This window comes from Anolis carolinensis, chromosome 4 (genome assembly GCF_035594765.1).
Source record: "Anolis carolinensis isolate JA03-04 chromosome 4, rAnoCar3.1.pri, whole genome shotgun sequence".
In the NCBI taxonomy this organism is placed as follows: domain Eukaryota; kingdom Metazoa; phylum Chordata; class Lepidosauria; order Squamata; family Dactyloidae; genus Anolis; species Anolis carolinensis.
The window spans coordinates 126,530,257-126,555,478 of record NC_085844.1 but is presented as its reverse complement, the minus strand read 5'-3'; the positions used below and the strand labels follow the sequence as shown (position 1 = coordinate 126,555,478).

Here is a 25,222-nt window from a genome sequence, read left to right as displayed (position 1 = left end):
TGGTCCTCCAAGTGTAGTTTCTTGGCAATGGATACGTAGGTGACCGTGGAGTCCTATTCTTGACCCGTATGTTCTTCCACAGTGAGGACATTAGATTCCAGGTGGAAGGCAGTCCCGGTCAGGGTTGGCTTGACGCACCTTCCTCTTGGCACGTTTCTCCCTTTCGCCCTCCATTCATGCCTCTTCAAATTCCACTGCACTGTTGGTCACAGCTGACTTCCAGTTAGAGCATTCAAGGGCCAGGGCTTCCCAGTTCTCAGTGTCTATGCCACAGTTTTTATGGTTGGCTTTGAGCCCATATTTAAATCTTTTTTCCGATCCACCAACATTCCGTTTCCCATTCTTGAGTTGGGAGTATAGTAACTGCTTTGGGAGATGGTGATCAGGCATTCGGACAATGTGGCCAGTCCAGCGGAGTTGATGGTGTGGAGCATCACTTCAGTGCTGGTGGTCTTTGCTTCTTCCAGCACGCTGACGTTTGTCCGCCTGTCTTCCCAAGAGATTTGCAGGATTTTTCAGAGGCAACGCTGGTGGAATCGTTTCAGGAGTTGAGTGTGACGTCTGTAGACCACGTTTCGCAGGCATAGAGCAGGGTTGAGAGAACAATAGCTTTATAAACAAGCACCTTGGTGTCCCTACGGATGTCCCAATCATCAAACACTCTCTGCTTCATTCGGAGAAATGCTTCACTTCCAGAGCTCAAGCTGTGTTACATTTCAGTGTCAATGTTGACTTTTGTGGAGAGGAGGTTGCCAAGGTAGTGGAAATTGTCGACGTTTTCTAATGTTACACCATTCAACTTTATTTCTGGCATTGCAAAGGGATTAGCTGGTGCCTGCTGGAAGAGCACTTTGGTTTTCTCGATGTTCAATGAGAGGCCGAGCTTCTTGTATGCTTCTGCAAAGGTGTTTAGAGTGGCTTGTAGGTCTCCTTCTGAGTGCGCTGATAACATTATCATCGGCATATTGGAATTCTATACCAGATGTTGTTCTGACCATGGTTTTGGCTTTCAATCTGCTGAGGTTAAATAGCTTGCCATCTGTCTGATAGATGATTTCCATTCCGGTGGGAAGCTTCCCATCAACAAGATGAAGTATCATAGCAATGAAGATGGAAAATAAGGTGGGGGCAATAACACATCCCTGTTTGACACCTGATTCCACCTTAAACTGGCCACTTTGGGAGCCATTACTGTCCAAGACTGTTGCCATCATGTCATGGTGGAGGAGCCGCAGGCCAAAGACTATACTGACAGTTGTTTGTTGAGGAACCAGACTCAATGTCCAAAATAACTACTGGGCAGCAGCATTAATGAGAGATGACACTGGTAGATGATCTCTCAGGCCCCTTCTACACTGCCATACAATCTGGATTATCAAAGCAGCTAATCCACATTATCTGTAGACCTTGTAAAACCACAGCTCCCACAGTGTTGAGCCCTGGAAGCTCAAGCAGCATCAAGCTGCATAAATTCTACAGTGTGAATACACCCTGAATGTCTGACAAGATCACACAGAGCTTGTCTACTGATCATCACCCAGGCAACCTCAGTCTCCAAAAGCCCTTCCCATCTCTCAGCATCAGCAAACATCCCCCCCCACGCATGCGCACTCCCATCTTTCCCTTTACTGCCTCTTATTCCAGCGCATGCTCAGTTACACAGCGTCGCTCCGTCGACTCACAGCATTGTGGGGCGCCAAGATGGCAGCCGCAACAATTATGTCGCTAGTGCGGCAAGGGCATCGGCAGGTGAGCAGGACCTCCTCCCCCCCCCCCGGTTTCTTACTTGGTACCGTCCGCCTCCTCCTCCCGTGCCTTATCTGTCACGGCTGTTGGATTGTGCCATTCTGCTCGCGGGGGAGAGCGCTGTTTGTCATTTTGTTATTGATCTGCCACTTCTCTGCTCAGGAATACAGATAGCGACTTCCTGGAACGACAGCCGAATTCTTTGCCTCTCTTTTTGAGGACAGTGACACTCTATCTTTGTTATGTGCAGGAGGGGAGTAGAGGCACGTTTTTGGAGTGTGTGGCCTTCTATCCCAGACTACTCTCTTAGTAAATAAGGCTATTACAAAGTTAACAGGGCTATTAAAAGTAGAAGGGCGGCTATACAGTGAATGGGAAACTGAGACGCTGAAACCAACCAGGAAAGAGTGTGGGCCCTTCCAGACAGGCCCTATAGCCTAGGATCTCTATGAATATTTCATAGAGTCTCAACCAATTCAAAATATGGCACTTCCAGACAGGCCCTATATCCCAGGATCTGATCCCAGGTTTTCTGCTTTAAACTGGATTATATGAGTCCGCACTGCCAGATAATATGGGATGAACAGAAAACCTGAGATCAACAAATTATGGGCCTTTCCAGACAGGCCCAATATCCCAAGATCTGTTCTTAAGTTTTCTGTTTAACCCAGAATTTATTTCAGTGGGAAAACCTATTTATTTCATCAGAAAACCTAGGATCAGATCCTGGAATATAAAACCTGTCAGGAAGGGCCCTGAGGCTGATACATTACTCTTTATCTATGTGTAGTGTGTGTTTAGTAGGGAGGTTGTGGTTATAGTGGTGAGGATGAGTGTTTTGGATTATTACACTATATTACAAAATTGGAGGGAAAATCTGTTCCTGGTTTGAAAGCATTAGGTAAAAGTTTTCCCCTGACATTAAGTCTAATTGTATCCGACTCTGGGGATTGGTGTTCATTTCCATTTCTAAGCCGAAGAGCCGGTGTTGTCCATAAACACCTCCAAGGTCATAGCCAGTATGACTACATGGAGCACTGTTACCTTCCCGACAGAACGGTTCCTATTATCTACTCACATTTGCATGTTTTCAAACTGCTAGGTTGGCAGAAGCTGGGGCTAACAGCCAGAGCTCACCCTGCTCCCTGGATTCAAACCACCGACCTTTGGCACAGCCAGTTCAGTAGCTCAGCGGTTTAGCCCGCTGCGGGTCTGGGGGATCAATTTCCTGTTTAATTGTGAGGTCCTTATTTTGAAGGTAGTTATTTTACTCCAGAAACTTTGTTTTTGTGGTTGCCACAAACTATGTTGACTTGCTCAAGACTCAATGAGAAATAAATGGAAAAACTAGAGCAAAATGTGCTGCACGATGTCCCGCCAAAATGAAGTTTTGCAGTTTAATAAACTTTTCCCGCATTTGTTTTTATGATAGAACCAATCAGGAAATGGCGTTTATAACCCAGGAACAAAATCGTATTACATAGTGTTATTATTAACTTGATTTCTGTCCCTCCTTTCTCTCACACCAGAAGCGACTTGCAGTTTCTGAAGTCACTCTTGACATGGAAAAAAAATCCCACCTTTCTCCTGTAGGCGACTAACAATCACACAATCTAATAAAAATTCAAAACAAATACAAACATTAAAAAATATATTAGTGGGTGGATATAAAGTTTAAATATAATTAAAATACAAGAAATAACATTAAGATTACATTTTGCAATGTGCTTTACCTGGGCTACCTCTGTACCAAGTTCAGAAACTCTCAATTAGTTCAAAACATGGCAGCTACATTGGTTATAGGAGCATCCAGGGATATTGTCTTTTTGCTTTGTGTAATTTGTTTCTCCGTATATGTTTATGTTTGTAGGATTGCTACCTTGAATAAAAAAGAACACTCAAAAAAGAATTAGCATTATATTAATGGATGTTACCCCCCCCCCCCCCCAGTTTCTTGAGCAAGTTGTGCCAAACTTTCACTACAATTGTGTTTTGTCATGATAGATGTCTTGCATGCCATGCTTTGGTCAAGTAAGGAGTTATTATGTGGACTGGAGGATGCTCCGTGATGTCAAGAGGAGAAAAATGGCCTTTGAGTATGCAGACCAGAGACTACGGCTGAATGCCCTTCGGAAAAACAAAATTTTGCCTAAAGAACTGCAGGTAAAAAGGAAATTCCTCTGCTTAGGGTATTCTGGATATTGGCAATAGAGCTTATAGTTTCCCCCTCAGTATAACAGTTTATTACACATTGCAAGAAACCTTTTTCAAGTATTATTAAATTGTGATTATTTAACAATCTCTTTATTCCATTGATAACACCGTCCAACAAAACAAATTCTTGGTGTCTAACAAATTCTTTAGCTCTGTTCTTGGGGTTATTTGGGATGCTGATTCAAATAATTGCTTGGATAGACCACATCAGCTTTAGCATCAGTTATGATTTCTCATGGCAGAGCAGATAAAGACTGGTATATGTTATATGTTTTGTATCTCAGAAACCAGAGCTGATAAGGCAAATTGATGTATTTTCAAAGTCAGCAGTTCAAATATACCCAGAAACAGGTCCAGCATTTGAGGTTCCCAAATGTGTGCTGGCAGGTATCATTTTCTACTGCAATTCAGTTATGTCAATTGATCGAATTCCCACAGTTTAAAATACCTGAGAAGCTACACCATTAATAATGGTGCGGAAGGCGGTACCAAAATGGTTGTGATTTTTTTTCATACTTTTTATTGATACCTTTTAATACAATGCTTTAAAACTGTGGGGGAGAATCACACTGTGAGGAAAGGGGGGGGGGGTTGGTTTGGGGAGAATGGTTGTGATTTTTGTCTGAAGAGAAAATGAGCAAATAATAGATAGATCAACATAAAATTGTTTCCAACATTGTTTTTAAAATGTGTTTGCATTTGTTTAACATTTTTTGAGAATCTGTATTGTTGCATTTCCAGTATACCAGTCTATAATATCTGCCCAAAAGGATTTTGAGTAAGCATTAATCTGAAATGTAATCTGTTGTGTGTGTTGAGTTAGGTGTAAGAGGAGGGCAATGTGAAGCTCTTGGTATGGCAATAAATTGGTGACCATTAAAACCTTTCAGGTCCCTGAAGATTTTGCCCCCTTGTGCTGTATCTTTGTAAAAGTTCCTTAGAGTGGATCTTAATATTTGCTGAAAGCAGTCATATAGAGTCGTTCGATTCAACATTTAAATGACTCTCTGATGCTTAGAGGCTGTAGGCTGCGATTCTGTGTCAGCATTTCCTCTGCTATATAGAAGAATCAAATCCTATTTTGTTTTTTATTGTGAAAGTACATGCTGTTTCATAGTTTGCCTAAAATGTGTGGGCAAGGGGCCCTTTTCATAAGAAGAGTTGGAAGGGCAATCTAAACTGAAACACAAATTAAAGACTGCCTCCAAATTAAAGAATGCTTCAAAGAGCATTAAATGGTAAGTGTAGATGGGGCCTTTGATTTTTTAAAATTTAAATGTTTATTTAAAACGACATTTATATACTGCCTTTGAGCACCTACTCCATAAGTGCCCTCAAGGTGGTTTTATAACAATAATACAAAATACAAGAAAGAAAAATGAGAAATAAACAAAAGATAATACCATTAACAGACAAATTAAACCCACTGGAAACCTGGCTAGATAGATAGACAGACAGACAGACAGACAGAGATATTGCCTTCATGTCCCACACAAGAAAAAACCCACTAGAAGGTATTGATGAGCATTGCAATGATTGAAAGCAGAGATGGTTACATTGCAAAACCTGAAACATAATTATGCTGTTATGGGTCTGAGAATCCTTGTATATTTTCCATTTAAAAAGGGCAAAATCTATATTGATAAAAGAAACAGAATTAACACATTTGAGAGTAAAAGATATGCATGTTCAAAATGTTAGTTTTCATGCTGGTGGATACCTGCTTCAGCCTTTATATCTCACCAGAGAATGGACCTGTCTGCTTTTATAATAACAATAAAAGTTAACAACAACAAACATTATTATCATTATTACAATCACTATGTCCACCTAAAAGTACAAGCCAAGTTCACATCACACAAAAATTTCATCTTCTTTTCTGTTCTTTTTTTGTTTTTATGTGATTAATGTGAAACCAGCCCAGACCTCCAAATAGACTTTTTTTTTTACCTTTTAAAAATAATTGAGATCTTGATGGTATGGAATTGTCATTTCAATGTTTCCCCTCAGGAAGTGGCCAGTCAAGAGATTGCTGCTTTGCCCCGTGACAGCTGCCCTGTGAGGATACGCAACAGATGTGTCCTGACGTCCCGTCCACGAGGTGTGGTGTGGCGATGGAGGCTCAGCCGAATTGTCTTCCGTCACCTGGCTGACCATGCCCAGCTCTCTGGAGTACAGAGAGCAATGTGGTGAGCTGCAAATAATTGTTTTCTTTGGAGAAGACAAAACTGAGCCCTATTTTGAACTCCTGCAATTGCTAGTCCGAAGCCTGCAAAGAGCAGGAGAGAAGTACAAATTGGTGCATAACTGCTGTACTGAAAACAACTTGTTTGATTTTCTCAAGAACCAACACTTATCATAAAGGCAACACAAAAAACAACCCTTGACTTTGTTTCAGTGTCATGTTGTAATATCACAATGTATTGCAGGTAATATGCTGTAACACATCTGAAAAAAGAGCATCACATGCGTTCAAATAAACTTGAATATTCAGATAACTGTTGTTGCCACATCTTTCTGATTAAGTTGCTAAATAGACTATAGCAGTTGAGATAGTATAGTGCAGTGATTCTCAACCTGTGTGTTTTGGCCTTCAACTTCCAGAAATCCTAACAGCTGGTAAACTGGCTGGGATTTATGGGAGTTGTAGGCCAAAACACTTGAGGACCCACAGGTTGAGAACCACTGGTGTAGTGCAAGAATAGGGACTACAAATGAAGAATTAAGTACAGCAGGGGAGTCAAAACCCAACTTCTTAAAATGTAGATCACTTCCTGGATGTTGGAATCACAAATATTTGGCAACAGTATGCCATCTAGTGACTGCTTTTGACCATGAATCTGTTAGCAATGGTGTTCAGTAAATGTACTTCACAAAAAAAACCCAAGAAAAACCAGCTTGCTTTGTTTAGCAAGCCTTGCAAATGTTGATTTTGCTTAATGGCTATCTTTTCAGTTTCAGAAACACCTCCCTTCACATCCTGATTCTAAAAAAAATTATGTTGGGTTCATAAACCATCCTCAATTGAAATTTTAAAAATGTCAGTCATCTGCCATTAAAAGTTCAAGAAGAATTTGCCTGCAAGCTCTACAGGGAGGGAAGGGTTAATGCCACCTATTTATTTTGGGGAGGAGGACAGGATATGGATTGTGTGTGTGCACCGGAACAAAGGCGACATGATAGCCATATTTAAATATTTGATAAGATGCCACACTAAGGAGACAAGCTTGTTTTTTGTTGCCCCAGAGACCAAGACGTGGAGCAATGGATTCATATTAAAAGAAAATGGATTATACCTAAACATTAGGACTGTTAGACCTGTTCAACAGTATAATATGCTTCATCTGGTGGAATGTTCTTCCCTGGAGGGTTTTAAACAAAGGCTGGATGGCCATCTGTCAGGAGGGCTTGGATTGGGTGTTTCTGCTTGGCAGAATTGTAAGAAATATTAAAAATTAACTAGGTATTTTTAATTACAAAAATGTGAGTCAAGCACTGAAAGAGTTAAATAAGCTAGCGTCTCTAAGGAGAGTAGGCCGAAGCCTGTTAGAGTTAATGGTCCAAAGCTAGTGTCATCCTGAGGAGTGTGAGGTAAGCCTCAGTGTAAGAAGGCCTAGTGTGAGAAGCTTTGATGAGAGAAGCCCCGTGTGTGAAGCTCCAGTATGAAGGCTGCTGTGTGTAAAGCTACTGTGTGAAACTCCTGTGTAAGTTTGTTGTGAGAAGAGGCTCTGCGAGAGCGAAGTTAGAAGCTGTTTATCTGCATGAGAAAGAAGCCCAGCGTGGAAACAAAGAAGTATAAAGAACTTTGTGTTATGGAAACCTTGTTCTTGTAATAGTGCAACCGTGTTTTGCTATAAAGAAAAGCCTCCTAAAGAAGAGATAACATTGGTCTGTGTGTTTTTGTTCTTTTTATTACTTTTGGCTACTGGGGCTGGGTCACGCTGCTGCTAATAAGTTACTCTGCTATACATTTATAGGGAGGGTCTTTTGTTAAGAAGCCCACTCACCCAACAAGAATGAGGTTTGACTAGATGGCCCTTGGTGGTCTCCTCTGACTGCAGTTCTACGAGATCCTGATGGGAGGTGGATCTGGATAAATTCCACGCACATGGCCCACTCAAACCTGGAAGTATGGACCCTATTGTGGTTCCGCAATTCAGGAGGAGAGGAAAGAACTAACAGAATATATTCTATGTATTGTCAAAGGCGTTCATGGCCAGAATCACTGGGTTGCTGTGAGTCTTTTGGGCTGTATGCCCATGTTCCAAAAGCTTTTTCTGACATTTCTCCCACATCTGTGGCAGGCATCCGCAGAGGTTGTGAAGTATGTTGGAAACTAGGCAAGGGAGGTTTGTATATCTGTGTAAGGTTCAGGGTGGGAGAAAGAACTCTTGTCTGTTGGAGGCAGGTATGGATGTTGTAATTAATCACCTTGATTAGCATTTGATGGCCCTGTGGCCTCAATGCCTGGCTTCTTCCCGTCTGGGAGAATCCTTTGTTTGGAGGTGTTAGCTGTCCCTGATTGTTTCATGTCTGAATTTATCTGTTTTCTGTATGTCCTTAACTGTTTTGATTTTAGAGATTTTTAATACTGGTAGCCAGATTTTGTTCATTTTCATGGTTTCATCCTTTCTGTTGAAATTGTCCACAAGCTTAACTGTGTAGTCCGACGTCATAGACAAAATATATTCTGTCACTTGAGGCTGCAAACAAGACATGACAGTGTGGCATGAAAAACGTTGAAGATCTACAGTATGTCCTGCCATATTAGCCAAGATTTTATTCTTTATGTAGAAATGAATACTGTAAGTATACCCTTCTCTTTTGGATGCAAATTGCCTTTTGTCTTTAATAAACAGTAAATTTATTTGTATACCAAATAATGCTTTTAAAATAAATTTTTCTAATGAGTTATCAGTGAATGTTTGTGTATTTCATATACCTGTATATTTGAAGTTGCATAAACACTTCTTAGGTGAAAAAGGGATCGTCAGTGGAAAATGCTTTAAATGCCCTGCTTGAGACTTTGCCATTTGCTAACGGATTTGTCAGTGAAATACCCCCAAAGAAACAGCATTGTTCAACTCCAAGCCCTAAGAGACAGGGTTCTTAGTTGTGGGAGATATATATATATATTTACTATTGCAGTGATTCTCACATTTCACTCAGTTTGTAATCATTCCCACGCTATACTTGTGATCAGAATTATCTGTTTCCCACTTTGCTGATGGAACAGAGGAGTTACTAAGTCTACAATGAAACTAACACTTTCAGTAGAAGTTTAAGTCATACGTTGAGTGAGTTGAATAGCGTTTGGTCCTGCAAATACCGTTGAACTACCACTGCTCTATATGGGACCTGCCTACCCTTGTATTTACTTATGTGTTATCTAGTTAAGATACTTTTAAAGGACCATACACATTCAGCCTCCAAATAACTTGATTAGCAGTGGTTTGCTTGGTCCAAGATTGCATCTCATGAAACTGTCCTGTAATGTATTTCTTCCTGCCAACAAGTCTGAATTGCACGTTTTTGTGCTTCTGTGGCTTTTTTTGTCACTGACATGTATATGCCAACCTCAATTTCACAAAACAAAGACACACATTCAAGGTTATTTAATTTATTAAGACCAAATAAAGTCTATTTGAAGTTCTTGGGGTGCAGCGATGTAAATGGACCTAGAAACGTCCCATCACATTCTATCCCATTCCCACAATAAAATATGCTTTATATGCAGGTTTATATCCATGAACAATCATGCAAAAATAAAAGCCAGTTATTTTTCAAATAATCTCCCCACCCCAACCCACAATCATTTAATGTTTGGCTGTTTGCAAAAAAAAAAAAAAGCCAAAGCCTTAAGAGTATGAATCACATACTTGAACAAACTGCTTTGCAGCATGTTTTATTTCCCCATCTCTATTCTGAATTGTTGAACTTAAAAGTCTTTGTGTTGAAGGTCGTTTTGTAAACACAACACTTTCATTGCATCTTGAAGAGAAAAAAGCACATTGCGATGGTAAGCACATTGCTTTTTTCAGATATCTATTGGCATTTCATCTTTTGCTTGCTTCTCTCTGCTCTCAACCCAGGCTTTGTTAATGGATCTCTTCATTTCATCATCTCCATCTGCATACATCTTTTTGAGGAGGTTCATCAGTCCTTCACTGGGGTCTGATGTATCATAGGAAGCCTTCCTGAAGTAGAGATATTCACAGAAAATTGTATTACTGCTTAGACCCTGAGTTTGGAAGGCTTTGTAGGAGTTGAAAACAAACATACATAATTAAGTAACAACTGTAATCCTACATACCTTCAAATGAAAATATATTTCACTGGGCAATTGGTAAGACTTGAAAAGGAAGATTGTTAAAGGATGATGACCTGTTTCCCCACTCGTTTCCCAACCTCCAAATCCAAACATCTACACCTTCTCTTGTGACCAGATGCCCAAGCTACATCCATGTCTGGGAGATTTCATCACAGCAAAGTTCAGACATTTTGCATGCTTGAATATCCTTTTTGTCCATATTATAATATACTCCAAGTCATGCGAATACAACACAAGAAATAATAAATAATGCCTAGACATCCAGAGTCTACCAGTATACTTTAAAGTTGCAGTGAGACATTCTTGTGAAAACCGAAAAGTTTCTAAACGCATTTGATTGGTTCAAGAATCAATCTCAAATAAAGAAAACAGGAGAAAGTTGGTGCTACTGGAAATCATGCATGCTTTTACAAGTTTAGGTATCTTAAACTTTCTTCAGAGAATACATAACAAATTTCTGGTCATCTAGAATTCAGTACAGTGTTGCGTCTAGATAGCACTCTGCTCATCGTAAACAGCACTGAACACTACCAGGTTTTCAATCATTTGTGTCCATACATTGTGTTCTTGAAAGAGTACAAGATATATTATATTATTTTTCAAAATAAAACTACAGTAGAGTCTCACTTATCCAACATAAACTGGCTGGCAGAACATTGGATAAGCGAAAATGTTGGATAATAAGGAGGGATTAAGAAAAAAGCCCAGTAAACTTAATAATACATTATGATTTTACAAATTAAATATCAAAACATGTTTTACAACAAATTGACAGAAAAAGCAGTTCAATACCAGTAATGTTATGTAGTAATTACTGTATTTACAAATTTAGCACCAAAACATTGCAACATTTACTACAAAAACATTGACTACTAAAAGGCAGACTGCATTGAATAATACAGAACATTGGATAAGTGAGACTCTACTGTAGCATTAAAATGTTTGCAATATTGCAAGTAGAGACTGCACTGTCTTGATTGCTACAATTAGCAAGATTACAAAATCATTTTGCATGGACCTAGCTCAGCAGTTCCCAAACTGTTCTGCAGAACCCTAGGGTGTCATGAAAGCATTATATAGCTCTGCCAACCTAGCAGTTCAAAAACATGCAAATGTGAGTAGATCAATAGGTACCACTCTGGCGGTAAGATAACGGTGCTCCATGCAGTCATACCGGCCATATGACCTAGGAGATAATCTACGGACAACACTGTATCTTCGGATTAGAAATGGAGATGAGCACCACCCACCAGAGTCGGACTCAACTAGACTTAATGTCAAAGGGAAACCTTTACCTTTTTACTATCATATAAATAAAACATTTTAAAAGTCCATGCCATAGTATGAAGGTCTTATTGAAATCCAATGTACCTCTGCTTCAAAAACTAAATTTTTACCTATATTATTCAAAACACCTGGCAATAAGAGTAGATGAAAGAAGGAAAAAATGTGTGGATTTGTAATGCTTAGGGACAGAGTTATAGTTTTGTGGGAAAATGAGGGTCAGAGTTAGGGTTCCATGTGGGAGGGAATCTTCTGAAGGATTCCATGCCCAAAAATGTTTGGGAACTGCTGATCTACTTGAAGACTGGGTTAACAATTGTCATATTTCTGGTCCTTTTATAGACAAAAGTAAAGGCACACTTACTCTTTCTCTTTAGTCTCTTTTTCAACCTGTGTTAAACACTCCCATTTTTCCTCTTTCTTCTTCTTACATAATATCACAATCATATCTGTTTTGACCTTTAAAGAGAAGGAAAGCAGTAGTAGGCATAATCAAAAAAGTGAGATGTACTGCACAGCACACTATTTATTACTTTTGAAAGCTGCAGAATACCTGTATTATTTAAAACAATGAAATAAGTACTGCTCTGGGAGTTAAAACTGACTAAAGCAAGGTTAAGGGATTTATGTGCAATGACTATTAATGTTTTGAAATAGAATACAGGATTTTTAGGGCATTTAAAAATGCATCTTGGGTTTTCTGAAGCATGAACACATCAACTAGTTCTGGCACAGTGACAAAAAATCAGGCTTCTGCCACTTGGTTGCAAGCCTTATATTATCTCTTCGCCATGTTTATTTTTGACTGAAAGGATGAATATTTGGGCGATACCTTTTAGACAGGTATTGCCCTCTTTTCTAACAAGAGCCCAATGATTTGTGGCAAGGGGAACAAGGACAGGAAACAAAAGTATAGAAATCATTTCACCATTGCTAGCCTTCATTGGATGGGGAGCACCAACCTTCCGTGAACTGTTTTCCACAGAGATGGGCTTCAGAAGGTTGTTGAATGTCATGGTGTAATTGTTGTTGTTTAAATTCTTTACCAAGAGATCAAATGAGCTGGGAGGAAAAGGGAAGCCATGAATACTCTGTCAAAATCCTCTACAAAATACAAGAACATTGAAATGCAAAGGAGAAAAACCTACTACTTCAGATCTGAAATCCAGTTAATCTCAATTACTGGAAAGCAGACCTTTGGGTAAAATATTAAGTACATTCCATTACTTGGGAGGCCCTAGTGATATGACTGAGATAAGGTCCAATAAAATTTATTTTTCTAGGGGTTTTCCATGCCCAACTCACTGAAGGGGAGACGGTCTTGAATTTGAAGAGTAGAACCATTTATTCTAAATCAAGGTCTCTTCGGCTGGATCTATACTGCCCTCTATCCCAGGATCTGATCCCAGATTATCTGCTTTGAAATGGATTATATGATTCTACACTGCTAGATAATCTGGGATAAGAAGATAATCTGGGATCAGATCCTTGGATACAGGGCAGTGTAGATCCAGCCTTATTCGTATCTTGTGGTCTTTACTATCAAGTATCCACTCCAGGAACAAAATAACAGCCAGGATTTGATTAATCTACTTGCATTGTTGCATCTGCATAAACTACTACGTAGCAGTACAAAACACAGATTCTGACTCCTGCAAAATTCTAGAAGCAATGAAATTACCAGCTTTCCTCCTAGGTGCAAGAAGTACAAGCTTGTGGTGTGAAAGTGATTCCTCCTTCGTCTCACTCCCTGAAGAAATGGGATTATTTCCTCCTGAGCTTTTGCTATCTGTACTTTCTGCAAATGCCCTGCTAAAGACCACTCCTTTTCCACTAAGTTCTTTGCAGATGTCATCACACCTGAAGCATGGAAGTGTCAGGAGTGATGCAAGTAATGATTTGAGTCATATTAATTTGACCATGATAGATGACCTTGTAAACTGGCATTCACATGTGTTCAAATATCAGATTGAGAAAGTACATGTGACTGCTGAGGTCCTTCTTGGGTATGGTTCACATGGGTATGGGCAGCAAGGAACCAATGACTGAATACATTATGAGAACCACCAGTCTATACTTTGTACTGTTTAGTACCCACCTTTCTGTGAAGCAGACTTGCACATTTTCTGCTGGAAGATGCTGAACTCCATTTAAAGTGATGTAGATTTTCACAAACTTGTCTGACTGATCCCAAGCTACAGGGAATAAAAGAAAGCTGTATGTTACATAGGTAAATGGTTAGACAGAAATATATTTGTCTAAAATCCAGGCTGTAGTAGTAAAGGTAAAGGTTTTTCCCTGACATTAAGTTTAGTCGTGTTCGACTCTGGGGGTTGGTGCTCATCTCCATTTCGAAACTGAAGAGCCACCATTGTCCAAAGACACCTTCGAGGTCATGGGGCTGGTATGACTGCATGGAGCGCCGTTAACTTCCCACCTATTGATCTATTCACATTTGCATGTTTTTGAACTGCTAGGTTGGCAGAAGTTGGGGCTAACAGCGAGAGCTCACTCCGCTCCCTGGTTTCGAACCACTGAACTTTCAGTCAGCAAGTTAATTTGACCATGATAGATGGTTTAACCTGCTGTGCCACCAAGGGCTCCTACATACATAAGTGCTAAAGGGACCCTCTGGTGAAAAAAAAGGGGGGGTTCCTTTCCAATCCCCATACAAGCTTTAAAAATCCCACCACAATCACAAATACATGTAAAATCTCTCTCAGAGGAGAAATAATTGATGAAATGCTGACCAGGAATGGATATAGAAATAATAATAATAATAATAATAATAATAATAATAATAATAATAATAATAATAACTTTATTTTTATACCCCGCCCCATCTCCCCGAAGGGACTCGGGGCGGCTTACATGGGGCCTAGCCCGATAAAACAATCAATATCAATAACACGACTATAAAACAATTATACCAGTAAAACATCAATAGCAATAAAACAATCGTTAAAATCAGCGAGAAGCATACAAAAAACATACAATGTTAAAACAGGAATCTAATTCATAAAATCCAGAACAGAATGTGCAGGTAGAAATGGACAATGAAGTGCAAAATAGCATTGGCAACATCTCAGAAAAGCGGGCTATTATAAAATGGGCAGATGAATCAGTCCAACATCTAATTAGGTGTCAAAGGCCTTCTGGAAGAGCCAGGTTTTTAAACTCCTACAAAAGGAGAGGAGGGTAGGGGCCTGCCTGATCTCTCTAGGGATAGAGTTCCAAAGCCGGGGGGCCACGACGGAGAAGGCCCTCTCTCTCGTCCCCACCAACCGCGACTGCGAGGGTGGTGGGAGCGAGAGAAGGGCCTCCCCCGACGAGCGGAGAGAACGTGCGGGTTCGTAGGGGGAGATGCAGTCTCTAAGGTAGGTGGGTCCCAAACCGTTTAGGGCTTTGTAGGTGATAACCTGCACCTTGAATTGGGCCCGGAAAGTAAACGGCAGCCAGTGGAGCTCCTTAAACAGAGGCGTTTACACTTCATGTAAGTCAAATCTGACTATTTGAATATGGCAACTATTACACTATGTAACACAATTTGAAAATTCATTCTGTTCCTGGTTTGAAAGTGTTATTTCCTGTTTAACTATGTGGTACTTACTTTGAAAGATGTTGCTATACTCCAGAAACTTTGTTTTTGTGGCTGCCACAAATTGTTGAAATAGATGACAATCTACGAGATATTCATTGAAAAACTATAGCAAAATGTGCTGCACAATGTCCCGCAAAAACAAAGTTTTAGCAGTTTAATAAACCTTTCCCATGTTTTCATGATAGAATCAATTGGGAAATGACATTTACAACCCAGGAACAAAAACCGTATTACACAGTGTTATTGTCTGAGAGCCAGTCTAGATGTAACAAAGCTTAGCATCATCATCATCATCATCATGGTTTGTTACAACTAGAATATGTGCCACACCTAAATGTCCCTCCTTCTCCTTAAATGACTCATTTAGTATCCCCATTTAATCCAAGTTTTTACAGGGAAAGTGTAGGTTCCTAGAAGCCATACTCCAGCTTTTGCATCCAGCCTCAGATAGATGCAAACTGGGCTTCCATTACCAGCCTTAGAATTATTCAGCAAGATTCAATCATTCCTCCACAGTACAAGGATGTGGAAAAATAATACCCTTTCTCATCCTCATTTGTCCTGCAAGTAATCATGTAGACATTCCCTGACTACAACTCCTTAAGCTTCATTGGAAATACCATAAAACATCTTATGAAGGTTTTTTTAAAAAAAAAATTATGAGGGCTACATGCACTCAATCAAAAATCTGTCTTACTTTCTGAAGTAGGAAAAACAAAGTTCTGCAACCTATTATATAAATAAATTAAATTAAATATATTATATAAATAAAATATTATATAAATAAATTTATTTATTTTGCTTTTCCTAATCACAAAGAGTCGATATTGAAACTCTACTAAAACTTCTGAAATACTTAGTACCAGTAATTCCACTAGTGCCTGAACTGCAGGGTGTTTGAAAAAGAACTCCTTAGTTTTAAGTATAATTAAATGGGAACTAGGGAGTTCTTTTTCAAACACCCTGTATATAAAATATAATATAACATGGCATGACATAGGCAAACTGCAGTTCCTCTGAACAGTAACTTTATCCTTCTATAAATAAAGTATGATTCATATTTATACGATAAAAATAAATCAGAACTGGTGGTTTCCCTGAAAATTCACAAATAAAATATAAACAATGTATTGGGAAGTGATTGCTAAAACATTCGCTTCTTCTGACTATATCAGCATAGAGAGTATGTGAATCCCTCCTACCATAATTATTGATTTTGACTGTGTATCCTGTGAGTAGTAGTTTTTCTTCAGACGCATCCACTTTCGGTTTAACTTGCGACCGGCTCTTGATTTCTTTCTCTATCTTAATCTTTTCTGACAGCAAAACATCATTGAGTCTCTTTCGTGATGCCTTTTGCAAAAGTTCTTTCACCTCTTCCAAATCTTTCTGTAGCTGTATAGAAATAGAAAACAGTAGGTACACAACTTCGTTATATACAGTTCCCTTTGCATCATAAAAGTACAGGTGTACATCAAATGTTGTTGTCCCGATTTACAATACTGCTGGCAAATTGAGTAAAAGTACTGACATGGTGCCTATTTCTGCTCTATCACAATACATCTATAGGGGGCCCCGGTGGCGCAATGGGTTAAACCCTTGTGCTGGCAGAACTGCCAACCAAAAAATTGGTGGTTCGAATCCGGGGAGCGGGGTGAGCTCCTGTCAGTTCTAGCTCCCCATGAGAGGACATGAGGGAAGCCTCCTACAGGATGGTAAACATCCGGGCGTCCCCTGGGCAACGTCCTTGCGGACGGCCAATTCTCTCACACCAGAAGCGACTTGCAGTTCCTCAAAAAAACCACAAAAAAACCCCAATACATTTCTCTGTTAATATCATAAGCTAGACTTCTTGTTGTGTGCTTTCTAATCATTTCCAACTTATGGCAACCCTAAAGTGAACTTATCATGGGACCTTCTCGGTAGGATTTCTTCAGAGGGATACTTGCCTTTGCCCTCCATGTAAGCTGAGACAGTGTCACTTGCCTAAGGCCACCCAGTGAGGGTTTTTTTGGGAAGGGGGGGGTCGAAGAGGGATTCAGATTCTGGTCTCCTCGAGTTCTAGGTCAGTCCTTGAACACAACACCATGCTGGCCTCTAGACATAGCAAATACTGCAATTCACATTTAGAGCCATGTTGTTTTACACGTACAGTATGTGCTGCTATATGCTTATTTACTGTTGTTTACATGGGGCACTTTGAAGTGTTTCTGTGAGCCACCCTGAGTACCTTCTGGGAGATGGTGATGGGGTATAAATAAAGATTAAAAAATAAAAAAATAAAGATCTATTATTATTATTTACGTTCAAACCCCATGAGCGGCGTGAGCAGCCGCTGTTAGCTCCAGCTTCTGCCAACCTAGCAGTTCGAAAACATGCCAATGTGAGTAGATCAATAGGTACCGCTCCGGCGGGAAGGTAATGGCGCTCTATGCAGTCATGCCGGCCACATGACCTTGGAGGTGTCTATGGACAACGCCAGCTCTTCGGCTTAGAAATGGAGATGAGCACCAACCCCCAGAGTCAGACATGACTGGACTTAACGTCAGGGGAAACCTTTACCTTTACTTATTATTTAATGTGAAGATAACTGATTTTAGTGTTTATTTATATTTATGGTTTATTTTATGCTCCAGCATTGAATGTTTGCCATATGTATGTTGTGCTCCGCCCCGAGACCCCTTCAGGGTTTTTTTTCATGTCAGGAGTGACTTGAGAAACTGCAAGTCGCTTCTGATGTGAGAGAATTGGCCGTCTGCAAGGACATTACCCAGGGGACGCCCAGATGTTTTGATGTTTTTAGCATCCTTGTGGGAGGCTTCTCTCATGTCCCCGCATGGAGCTGGAGCTGATAGAGGGAGCTCATCCGCACTCTCCCTGGGTTGGATTCAAACCTGGCAGCCTCCATGTCAGCAACCCATCCTTCAAGTCACAAGGCTTTAACCCACTATGCCACCGGGGGCTCCATTCCCTTCGGGGTGAGAAGGGCAGAATATAAATGTTTTAAATAAATAAATAAATTGTTGTTGTTGTTGTTTTGATTGCTATGATCACAAATGCCTCCCCAAAACCCACCTAAAAAGCCAGGCAGCTGCACCAACAAAAGGCATTCTGCAGTAATGGTTAGTAAGCTCCTGAAGGATGCCTGCTCCAGCTCACTCCCACCAGTTTGGCACAGGGCAACAAGCAGTTGCAATTGGACACTGCAAAGGCTATTTGCCAGATCTCTAGTTCCCCAGAAATGTTTTGGTTAGGCTGCAAAGGTAGGTTTTTTGGGAAGTGGCTTTGCAGAATCCCATTACTGTAGTTAAGCTGACACTGCAGGACTTTGACGTATGTGTTCAGACTGAGATTTGTGGCTGCTTAATCAGCAATGGCTTGTTAGCAAAGATCAGCAAACTACCAGCTTGCTGAGATGTGAATGCATACAAATTATAATGCATAAAGATAATGCAAAGAAGCTTGCCACCTCCTCGACTTGACATCCATTCAACTATTTAAATGTGGCTATCATGTCCTCTTTCAGTCTTCTTTCCTTTGCAAATTTGATAAGCATGTCTTTTCTTCTGTCATAAGTCATTGATACAAATGTGGAATAGAACTGGGCCCAGGATAGACCCCTGTAACACCCCACTGGTTACTTCTCTCCAGGATGAGGAGGAGCCATTAGGAGCCAAGCTTTTTGGCTTTGGGCCAGTTAACTAATTCCCAATCCACTTAACAGTACCATTGTCTAGCCTTCTTTATGTGTCTTCTCACAAAATTTGTATAGCATGACTTGGAAACCTGTGTTGATTTTTTTGAGATCACACTCGGTTTTTCCCTAAGTTTGCTGAAGTTAGCTTTCTTAAAGTCTAGAATGCGTATCTGACTATGCTTGACTTGGTTTCCTCCTTCTTCCATTGAAAACAATAGTAGTTCCATCTAAGGAACTCGCCATTTCCACCCCAATCACTAGATTAGTTAAGAATCAGATCTAAAATAGCTGATCCCCTTTTGCTTCTTCTACCTTCTGAAACATGAAATTTTAATGGCAGTAAACAGCCAGACCTTGAAGCTGCAAAGCTATTCAATGTTAATCAAGTTGGCCAATGGCAACATTCACACTTGCCTCAAACAGACAAGAGTTCTTTCTCCCACCCTCTACATTCCACAGATATAGAAACCCCTCTTGCCTAGTTTCCAACAGACCTCACAACCTCTGAGGATGCCTGTCATAGATGTGGGCGAAGCACATCAAGAGAGAATGTTTCTGGAACATGGCCATACAGCCCGGAAAACTCACAGCAACCCAAACATGAAATTGACTGCAAGACGAGTGAGGCATTTGTCGGCCCTGATATTCCTAGCAGTTTGTCTTCCAACAAATATCATGTGTGTTGACATTTCCCATTACTACTACACCTTTCCTTTCTTAATGTGTGATCATCTCCTCAAGGGAGACATTGTTCCAGTCTTCTGACTGGCTTAGAGGTCTGTAATAGACCTGCACGATAACATCCCTCTTGTTTCTACCCCCTTTACTAGTTACCCAAATACTCTCAGCCTGGCTTCCAGGATTTACGATATGGACCTCCTCACTGGCGTAAACATCCTTGATGTACAGTGCTATTCCTTCTCCTTTCTTGTTTGTTCTATTTTTCAGAACAAAAGTTATATTCCTCTATTAGGATAAAAAGTGGGATATCAATAAACATAATAATAATAATAATAATAATAATAATAATAATAATAATAATAATAATAGACATTGACAAAATCACGATCTGCCAACTGCAAAAGGCCACCCTGCTGGGATCTGCGCGCATCATCCGAAAATACATCACACAGTCCTAGACACTTGGGAAGTGTTCAACTTGTGATATGAAATCCAGCATATCTATCTTGTTTGCTGTGTCATAATAATAATAATAATTCTCACTACGACAGTTGGGGTATCCTTGTGTCACTATGAGGAGTGGCTTAAAGAGCTGGGTATGTTTAGCCTGCAGGAGACAAGATTGAGAGGCTACATGATCGCTGTGTTCTATATCTGAATGGAAGAAGGAGCAGGTTTGTTTTCTGCTGCCCTTGTACATAAGACTTGGGGCAATAGGTTCAGATGACAGGAAAGGAGATTCCACCTGAACTTTAGGAAGAACTTTCTGACTGTACACGCTGTTCAACAATGGAACTTTCTGCCTTGGAGTATGGTGGAAGCTTCTTCTTTGCAGACTTTTAAATAGAGTTTGGGTAGCCATCTGCCAGGACTGCTTTGATTGTGCTTTTCCTGCATGGCAGGGGTTGGACTAGATGGCCCATATGATCACCTACAACTCTATGGTTCTATTTATCTCCTTCTCTGGAGGACTTTAAACAGAGGTTGGATGGCTATCTGTCAGGGCTGCTTTGATTGAGTTTTTCCTGCCTGGCAGGGGTTGAACTGGATGGCCCATGTGGCCACTTTCCAATTCTATGATTCTATTTATCTCCTTCTCTGGAGGCCTTTAAACAGAGGCTGGACGGCCATCTGTCTGGGCTGCTTTGATTATGCTTTTCCTGCATGGCAGGGGGTTGGACTAGATGGCCCATGTGGCCTCTTCCAATTCTATGATTCTATTTGTCTCCTTCTCTGGAGGCCTTTAAACAGAGGCTAGACGGCCATCTGTCAGGGCTGCTTTGATTATGCTTTTCCTGCATGGTAGGGGGTTGGACTGGGGCCTCTGGTGGCACAGTGTGTTAAAGCGCTGAGCTGCTGAACTTGCGGACCAAAAGGTCCCAGGTTCAAATCCCGGGAGCGGAATGGGTGCCCCCTGTTAGCCCCAGCTCCTCCCAACCTAGCAGTTCGAAAACATGCCAATGTGAGTAGATCAATAGGTACTGCTCCGGCGGGAAGGTAACAGCGTTCCATGCCGTCATGCTGGCCACATGACCTTGGAGGTGTCTATGGACAACACCGGCTCTTCGGCTTAGAAAAGGAGATGAGCACCAACCCCCAGAGTCAGACATGACTGGACTTAACGTCAGGGGAAACCTTTACCTTTACCTAGGGGGTTGGACTAGATGGCCCATGTGGCCTCTTCCAATTCTATGATTCTATTTACCTCCTTCTCTGGAGGCCTTTGAACAGAGGCTGGATGGCCATCTGTCTGGGCTGCTTTGATTATGCTTTTCCTGCAAGGTAGGGGGTTGGCCTAGATGGCCCAAATGGCTACTTCCAACTCTATGAATCTATTTATTTCCTTCTCTGGAGGCCTTTAAACAGAGGCTGGATGGCCATCTGTCGAGGATGCTCTGGTTGTGCTAGATGGCCCTTGAGGTCCCCTCCAACTCGATTATAGTGATTCAGACATTCTTGCTTAGAAGAATCCAACCCACCCATGGCGGGGCCAGACCTCAACCAGAAACCCTTGCCTCGGCCTATGAGCCCCTTATCTCCTCAGCGCCATTCGCCTCCAGAGACTCCTTCTGAGGTCCACCCGCTCCTTCTCCGTGAGGCGCTCGTGCCCCAGCGACCCCTCCCTCCCTCCTCGGCGCGTGCTCACCTCCTCCATCTCGAGGACGGCTGCGGAATAAAGGGCAGAAGCCGGCCTCTCAGCGCCTCCTCGCGCCGCTCTCGCGCCTGCCTCGCGCGCTGTCGCCGATGACGTCACTGTCCTCCTGCCCTCCCATCCAATAGGGAAGGCGCTCTGGCCGGAAGCGACAAGTTGGGCTGTCAAGCTGCATGTTGGGCGCCGGATTTCCGGGTTCGTGTTGGGGAAGCCAAAGGGGGGCCTAGTTGTTTCCTCTGTTTCCCGGGGTATTTCCCTTTCGTTCTCCGGCATCCAAGCGTTTCATAGAGTAGGCCTGCAAGAGAGTTGTCTCTTTCAATAGAGATTCAAGCAGCCCCCAAGTGAGGAACAAGAGGAAGGAGTTGGGAAAGCATGCATGAGGAGTTCATGAAGTCATCGAAGGCTTCCGTGGCCGGAATCACAGGGTTGTTGTGTTTTCCGGGCTGTATGGCCATGTTCCAGAAGTATTCTCTCCCGACGTTTCGCCCACATCGATGGCAGGCATCCTCAGAGGTTGTGAGGAAAACACACAACAACCCAGTTCATGAGGTCGTTTTCATCCCAAAGGCCCCATGCCTCTCAGTGGTCTTTTCACATTACAAGTCATACAGAATGTGTGCAGGACATCTTCAGGTTTGTTCTTAAGTTGAATTTGTGTGTAAGTAGGAACCCCCAGTGGCGCAGCACGTTAAAGCACCGAGCTGCTGAACTTGCAGACCGAAAGCCCCAGCCTCTGCCAACCTAGCAGTTCAGTAGATCAAAGGTAACAGCACTCCATGCAGTCATGCCAGCCACATGAACTTGGGGGTGTCTATGGACAACGCTGCCTCTTTGGCTTAGAAATGGAGATGAGCACCAACCCCCAGAGTTGGGCACGACTGGACTTAATGTCAGGGGAAAACCTTTACCCTAGGAATAGGTATATTTTGTAAGTGTTACTCAAGCCACATATATATATACATACAGTAGAGTCTCACTTATCCAACACTCGTTTATCCAACGTTCTGGATTATCCAACGCATTTCTGTAGATAATGTTTTCAATACATCATGATATTTTGGTACTAAATTCGTAAATACAGTAATTACTACATAGCATTACCATGTATTGAACTACCTTTTCTGTCAAATTTGTTGTATAGCATGATGTTTTGGTGCTTAATTTGTAAAATCATAACCTAATTTGATGTTTAATAGGCTTTTCCTTAATTCGTCCTTATTATCCAACATATTCGCTTATCCAGCGTTCTGCCGGCCCGTTTATGTTGGATAAGTGAGACTCTACTATATATATAATAGCTTTGGTTGTGACAAAATAGTGAACAGTAGAGACATCACAATGGCAACGAAGGTCCGCACAGTTAAAGCACTGGTATTCCCCGTAGTAACCTATGGTTGTGAGAGCTGGACCATAAGGAAGGCTGAGCGAAGGAAGATAGACGCTTTTGAACTGTGGTGTTGGAGGAAAATTCTGAGAGTGCCTTGGACTGCAAGAAGATCCAACCAGTCCATAGTCCAGGAAATAATGCCCAACTGCCCACTGGAGGGAAGGATATTAGAGGCAAAGATGAAGTACTTTGGCCACATCATGAGAAGACAGGAAAACTTGGAGAAGAGAATGATGCTGGGGAAAATGGAAGGAAAAAGGAAGAGGGACCGACCTAGGACAAGATGGATGGATAGTATCCTTGAAGTGACTGGCTTGACCTTGAAGGAGCTGGGGGTGGCCACAGCCAATAAGGAGCTCTGGCGTGGGCTGGTCCATGAAATCATGAAGAATCTGAAGCGACTGAACAAATAAAACAACACTAGCTTTTCCCACGCTGGACCTTACACAGATATATAAACCTCCCTTGCCTAATTTCCAACATGCCTCACAACCTCTAAAGATGCCTGCCACAGATGTGGGTGAAACATCAGGAGAGAAAGTTTCTGGAACAGGGCCATACAGCCCGAAAGACTCATAGCAACCAAACATTAGCTTAGGTACCTGGTGATGTTCGGGTTATTTGAGAAAGGCATTGTATGTTTTTGAATGTTATGTTTGAAATGTTCTCCCCAGGGAGATTAGGCAAGCTTCCACGCTCTCAACTTTTCGGAATTGAAAACTTGGCTTTTTAAACAGGCCTTTGACATTGGTTAATGCAGTAGCTAACAGCCAAAGGACTTAAATGTTGTCCAAAGGAAGGCGACTAAAATGATCAAAGACCTGGAAAGTATGCCTGGAATACTGTGTCCAGTTCTGGGCACCGCAATTGAAGGAAAATATCGACAAGCTGGAAATTCAAATTAAGAATAAACCTATAAAACCTATCTTGTTCATAACTTGGAGACTGCCTATAACTAAAAGCAAGAGAAAGGAGAGAGCTGCATCTGTACAAAGTTATGTTTATGATGGTGGTGGGATGGGGAAGCATAGAGCAGGGAATAATCAATGTTAACAATGTAATTGAGTTTTTATTATGAAAGAAATTTAAAAAACTTAAGTCACCATTTTAAAAAAAGAAAAGAAATTACAGTTCTGGAGCTCTGAACTTGTTCACAACTGCATAGGGGTACAGGAGGAGGAAGTGAGACTGATCTACTATTCAACACTGGCCTCACATGAACTCAATTATATCCATAACCCTTTTTTCCACCTCCAAGTGTCCACTTATTTTTCCTGTTGTGACAAGAAAGCAGAGGATTTAAATGACATTCCTTAGAATGGTTTGCTTTCCTTTTGATATTTAAGCATTGAAGAGTTCACTATAAGCCAATATTAATAATTGTGCATAGCTCTTCAAAATGGTTCATTTGTCATCCATACATAAACATCTTTGAGATGTGTTTATTCATCCATGTATTGCAGATGGAGACAGGGCTAGCCCAAGAGATTTTACTACTTAAGAACATCCATATAATGGAAGACTTTGCCCACGCAGTAACCAGGAAGTGGAATGTATAAAACATTTTTTACAAGCAGGCTTGACAACATACTAATATTGAGCAACCTTCCTAGTAGATCAGCTAAATTCTATGTCAAGTTTTTCCTGGAAGATAATCTTCCCTGTGTGACTTTGTCTGTTGCCAAGTTTCTCCTAGAGGTAGCCAAGATATGAAATCTTCCTAATCTAAACTCAGGCTGAAACTAGTCTTTGCAATAATCTGTAATTGTTGATTTATTGTTGTAAACTTGTTTTTTGTTTTGTTTTTATATTGTGATGTTTGGGCAAGGCCCCATGTGAGCCGCCCCGAGTCCTTTCGGGGAGATGGGGCGGGGTACAAGAATAAAATTATTATTATTATTATTATTATTATTATTATCTGTATGTACATTGCCTAGTGGGTCTTACGGTTGTCGAAATTTAAGGATTCCACCATGGACCTGTGTAGCTTTAATGTACGTTTAATTCATATAACTGTTTGGTTTTTAATTGTATCTGTTGTATTTAAACATATCTTATTAAGCAATTTTACAAGTTAGCTGGCATTGCCCCTCCTGACGTGCGACGGGAAGTTGCTGCTAACGGTGAGA

General features: G+C 41.1%; 2 protein-coding genes across 2 annotated transcripts; one reads left to right on the top strand and one right to left on the bottom strand.

The window, feature by feature from the left end:
* The first annotated feature begins 1,602 nt into the window (after positions 1 to 1,602).
* On the top strand, positions 1,603 to 8,874 carry mrps14 (mitochondrial ribosomal protein S14). Its single transcript, XM_008108941.3, has 3 exons — positions 1,603 to 1,749; positions 3,751 to 3,909; positions 5,971 to 8,874. The coding sequence occupies exons 1-3, from the start codon at positions 1,648 to 1,650 to the stop codon at positions 6,151 to 6,153; spliced, it is 444 nt and encodes a 147-aa protein (XP_008107148.2). The 5' UTR covers positions 1,603 to 1,647; the 3' UTR covers positions 6,154 to 8,874.
* A 690-nt stretch (positions 8,875 to 9,564) lies between these two features.
* Positions 9,565 to 21,994, bottom strand: cacybp (calcyclin binding protein). The gene is made up of 6 exons (XM_003219866.4): positions 21,701 to 21,994; positions 16,379 to 16,571; positions 13,674 to 13,770; positions 12,538 to 12,637; positions 11,940 to 12,034; positions 9,565 to 10,157 (listed from the first exon to the last, which is right to left on the bottom strand). The coding sequence occupies exons 1-6, from the start codon at positions 21,977 to 21,979 to the stop codon at positions 9,998 to 10,000; spliced, it is 924 nt and encodes a 307-aa protein (XP_003219914.2). The 5' UTR covers positions 21,980 to 21,994; the 3' UTR covers positions 9,565 to 9,997.
* Between the last annotated feature and the right edge of the window lie 3,228 nt (positions 21,995 to 25,222).

What these genes read in the sequence shown, in the direction of transcription:
- mrps14 (XM_008108941.3), top strand. Translation starts at nt 1,648, where the DNA reads ATGCTCAGTTACACAGCGTCGCTCCGTCGACTCACAGCATTGTGGGGC. An exon ending in TGCGGCAAGGGCATCGGCAG is followed by an intron (nt 1,750 to 3,750) that starts GTGAGCAGGACC and finishes TTGTCATGATAG; the next exon opens with ATGTCTTGCATGCCATGCTT. An exon ending in TTTTGCCTAAAGAACTGCAG is followed by an intron (nt 3,910 to 5,970) that starts GTAAAAAGGAAA and finishes GTTTCCCCTCAG; the next exon opens with GAAGTGGCCAGTCAAGAGAT.
- cacybp (XM_003219866.4), bottom strand. Translation starts at nt 21,979, where the DNA reads ATGCCGGAGAACGAAAGGGAAATACCCCGGGAAACAGAGGAAACAACT. An exon ending in CAAGTCTGCTTCACAGAAAG is followed by an intron (nt 12,638 to 13,673) that starts GTGGGTACTAAA and finishes TTTTCCTCCCAG; the next exon opens with CTCATTTGATCTCTTGGTAA. An exon ending in AAAGAGACTAAAGAGAAAGA is followed by an intron (nt 10,158 to 11,939) that starts GTAAGTGTGCCT and finishes TCTCTACTTCAG; the next exon opens with GAAGGCTTCCTATGATACAT.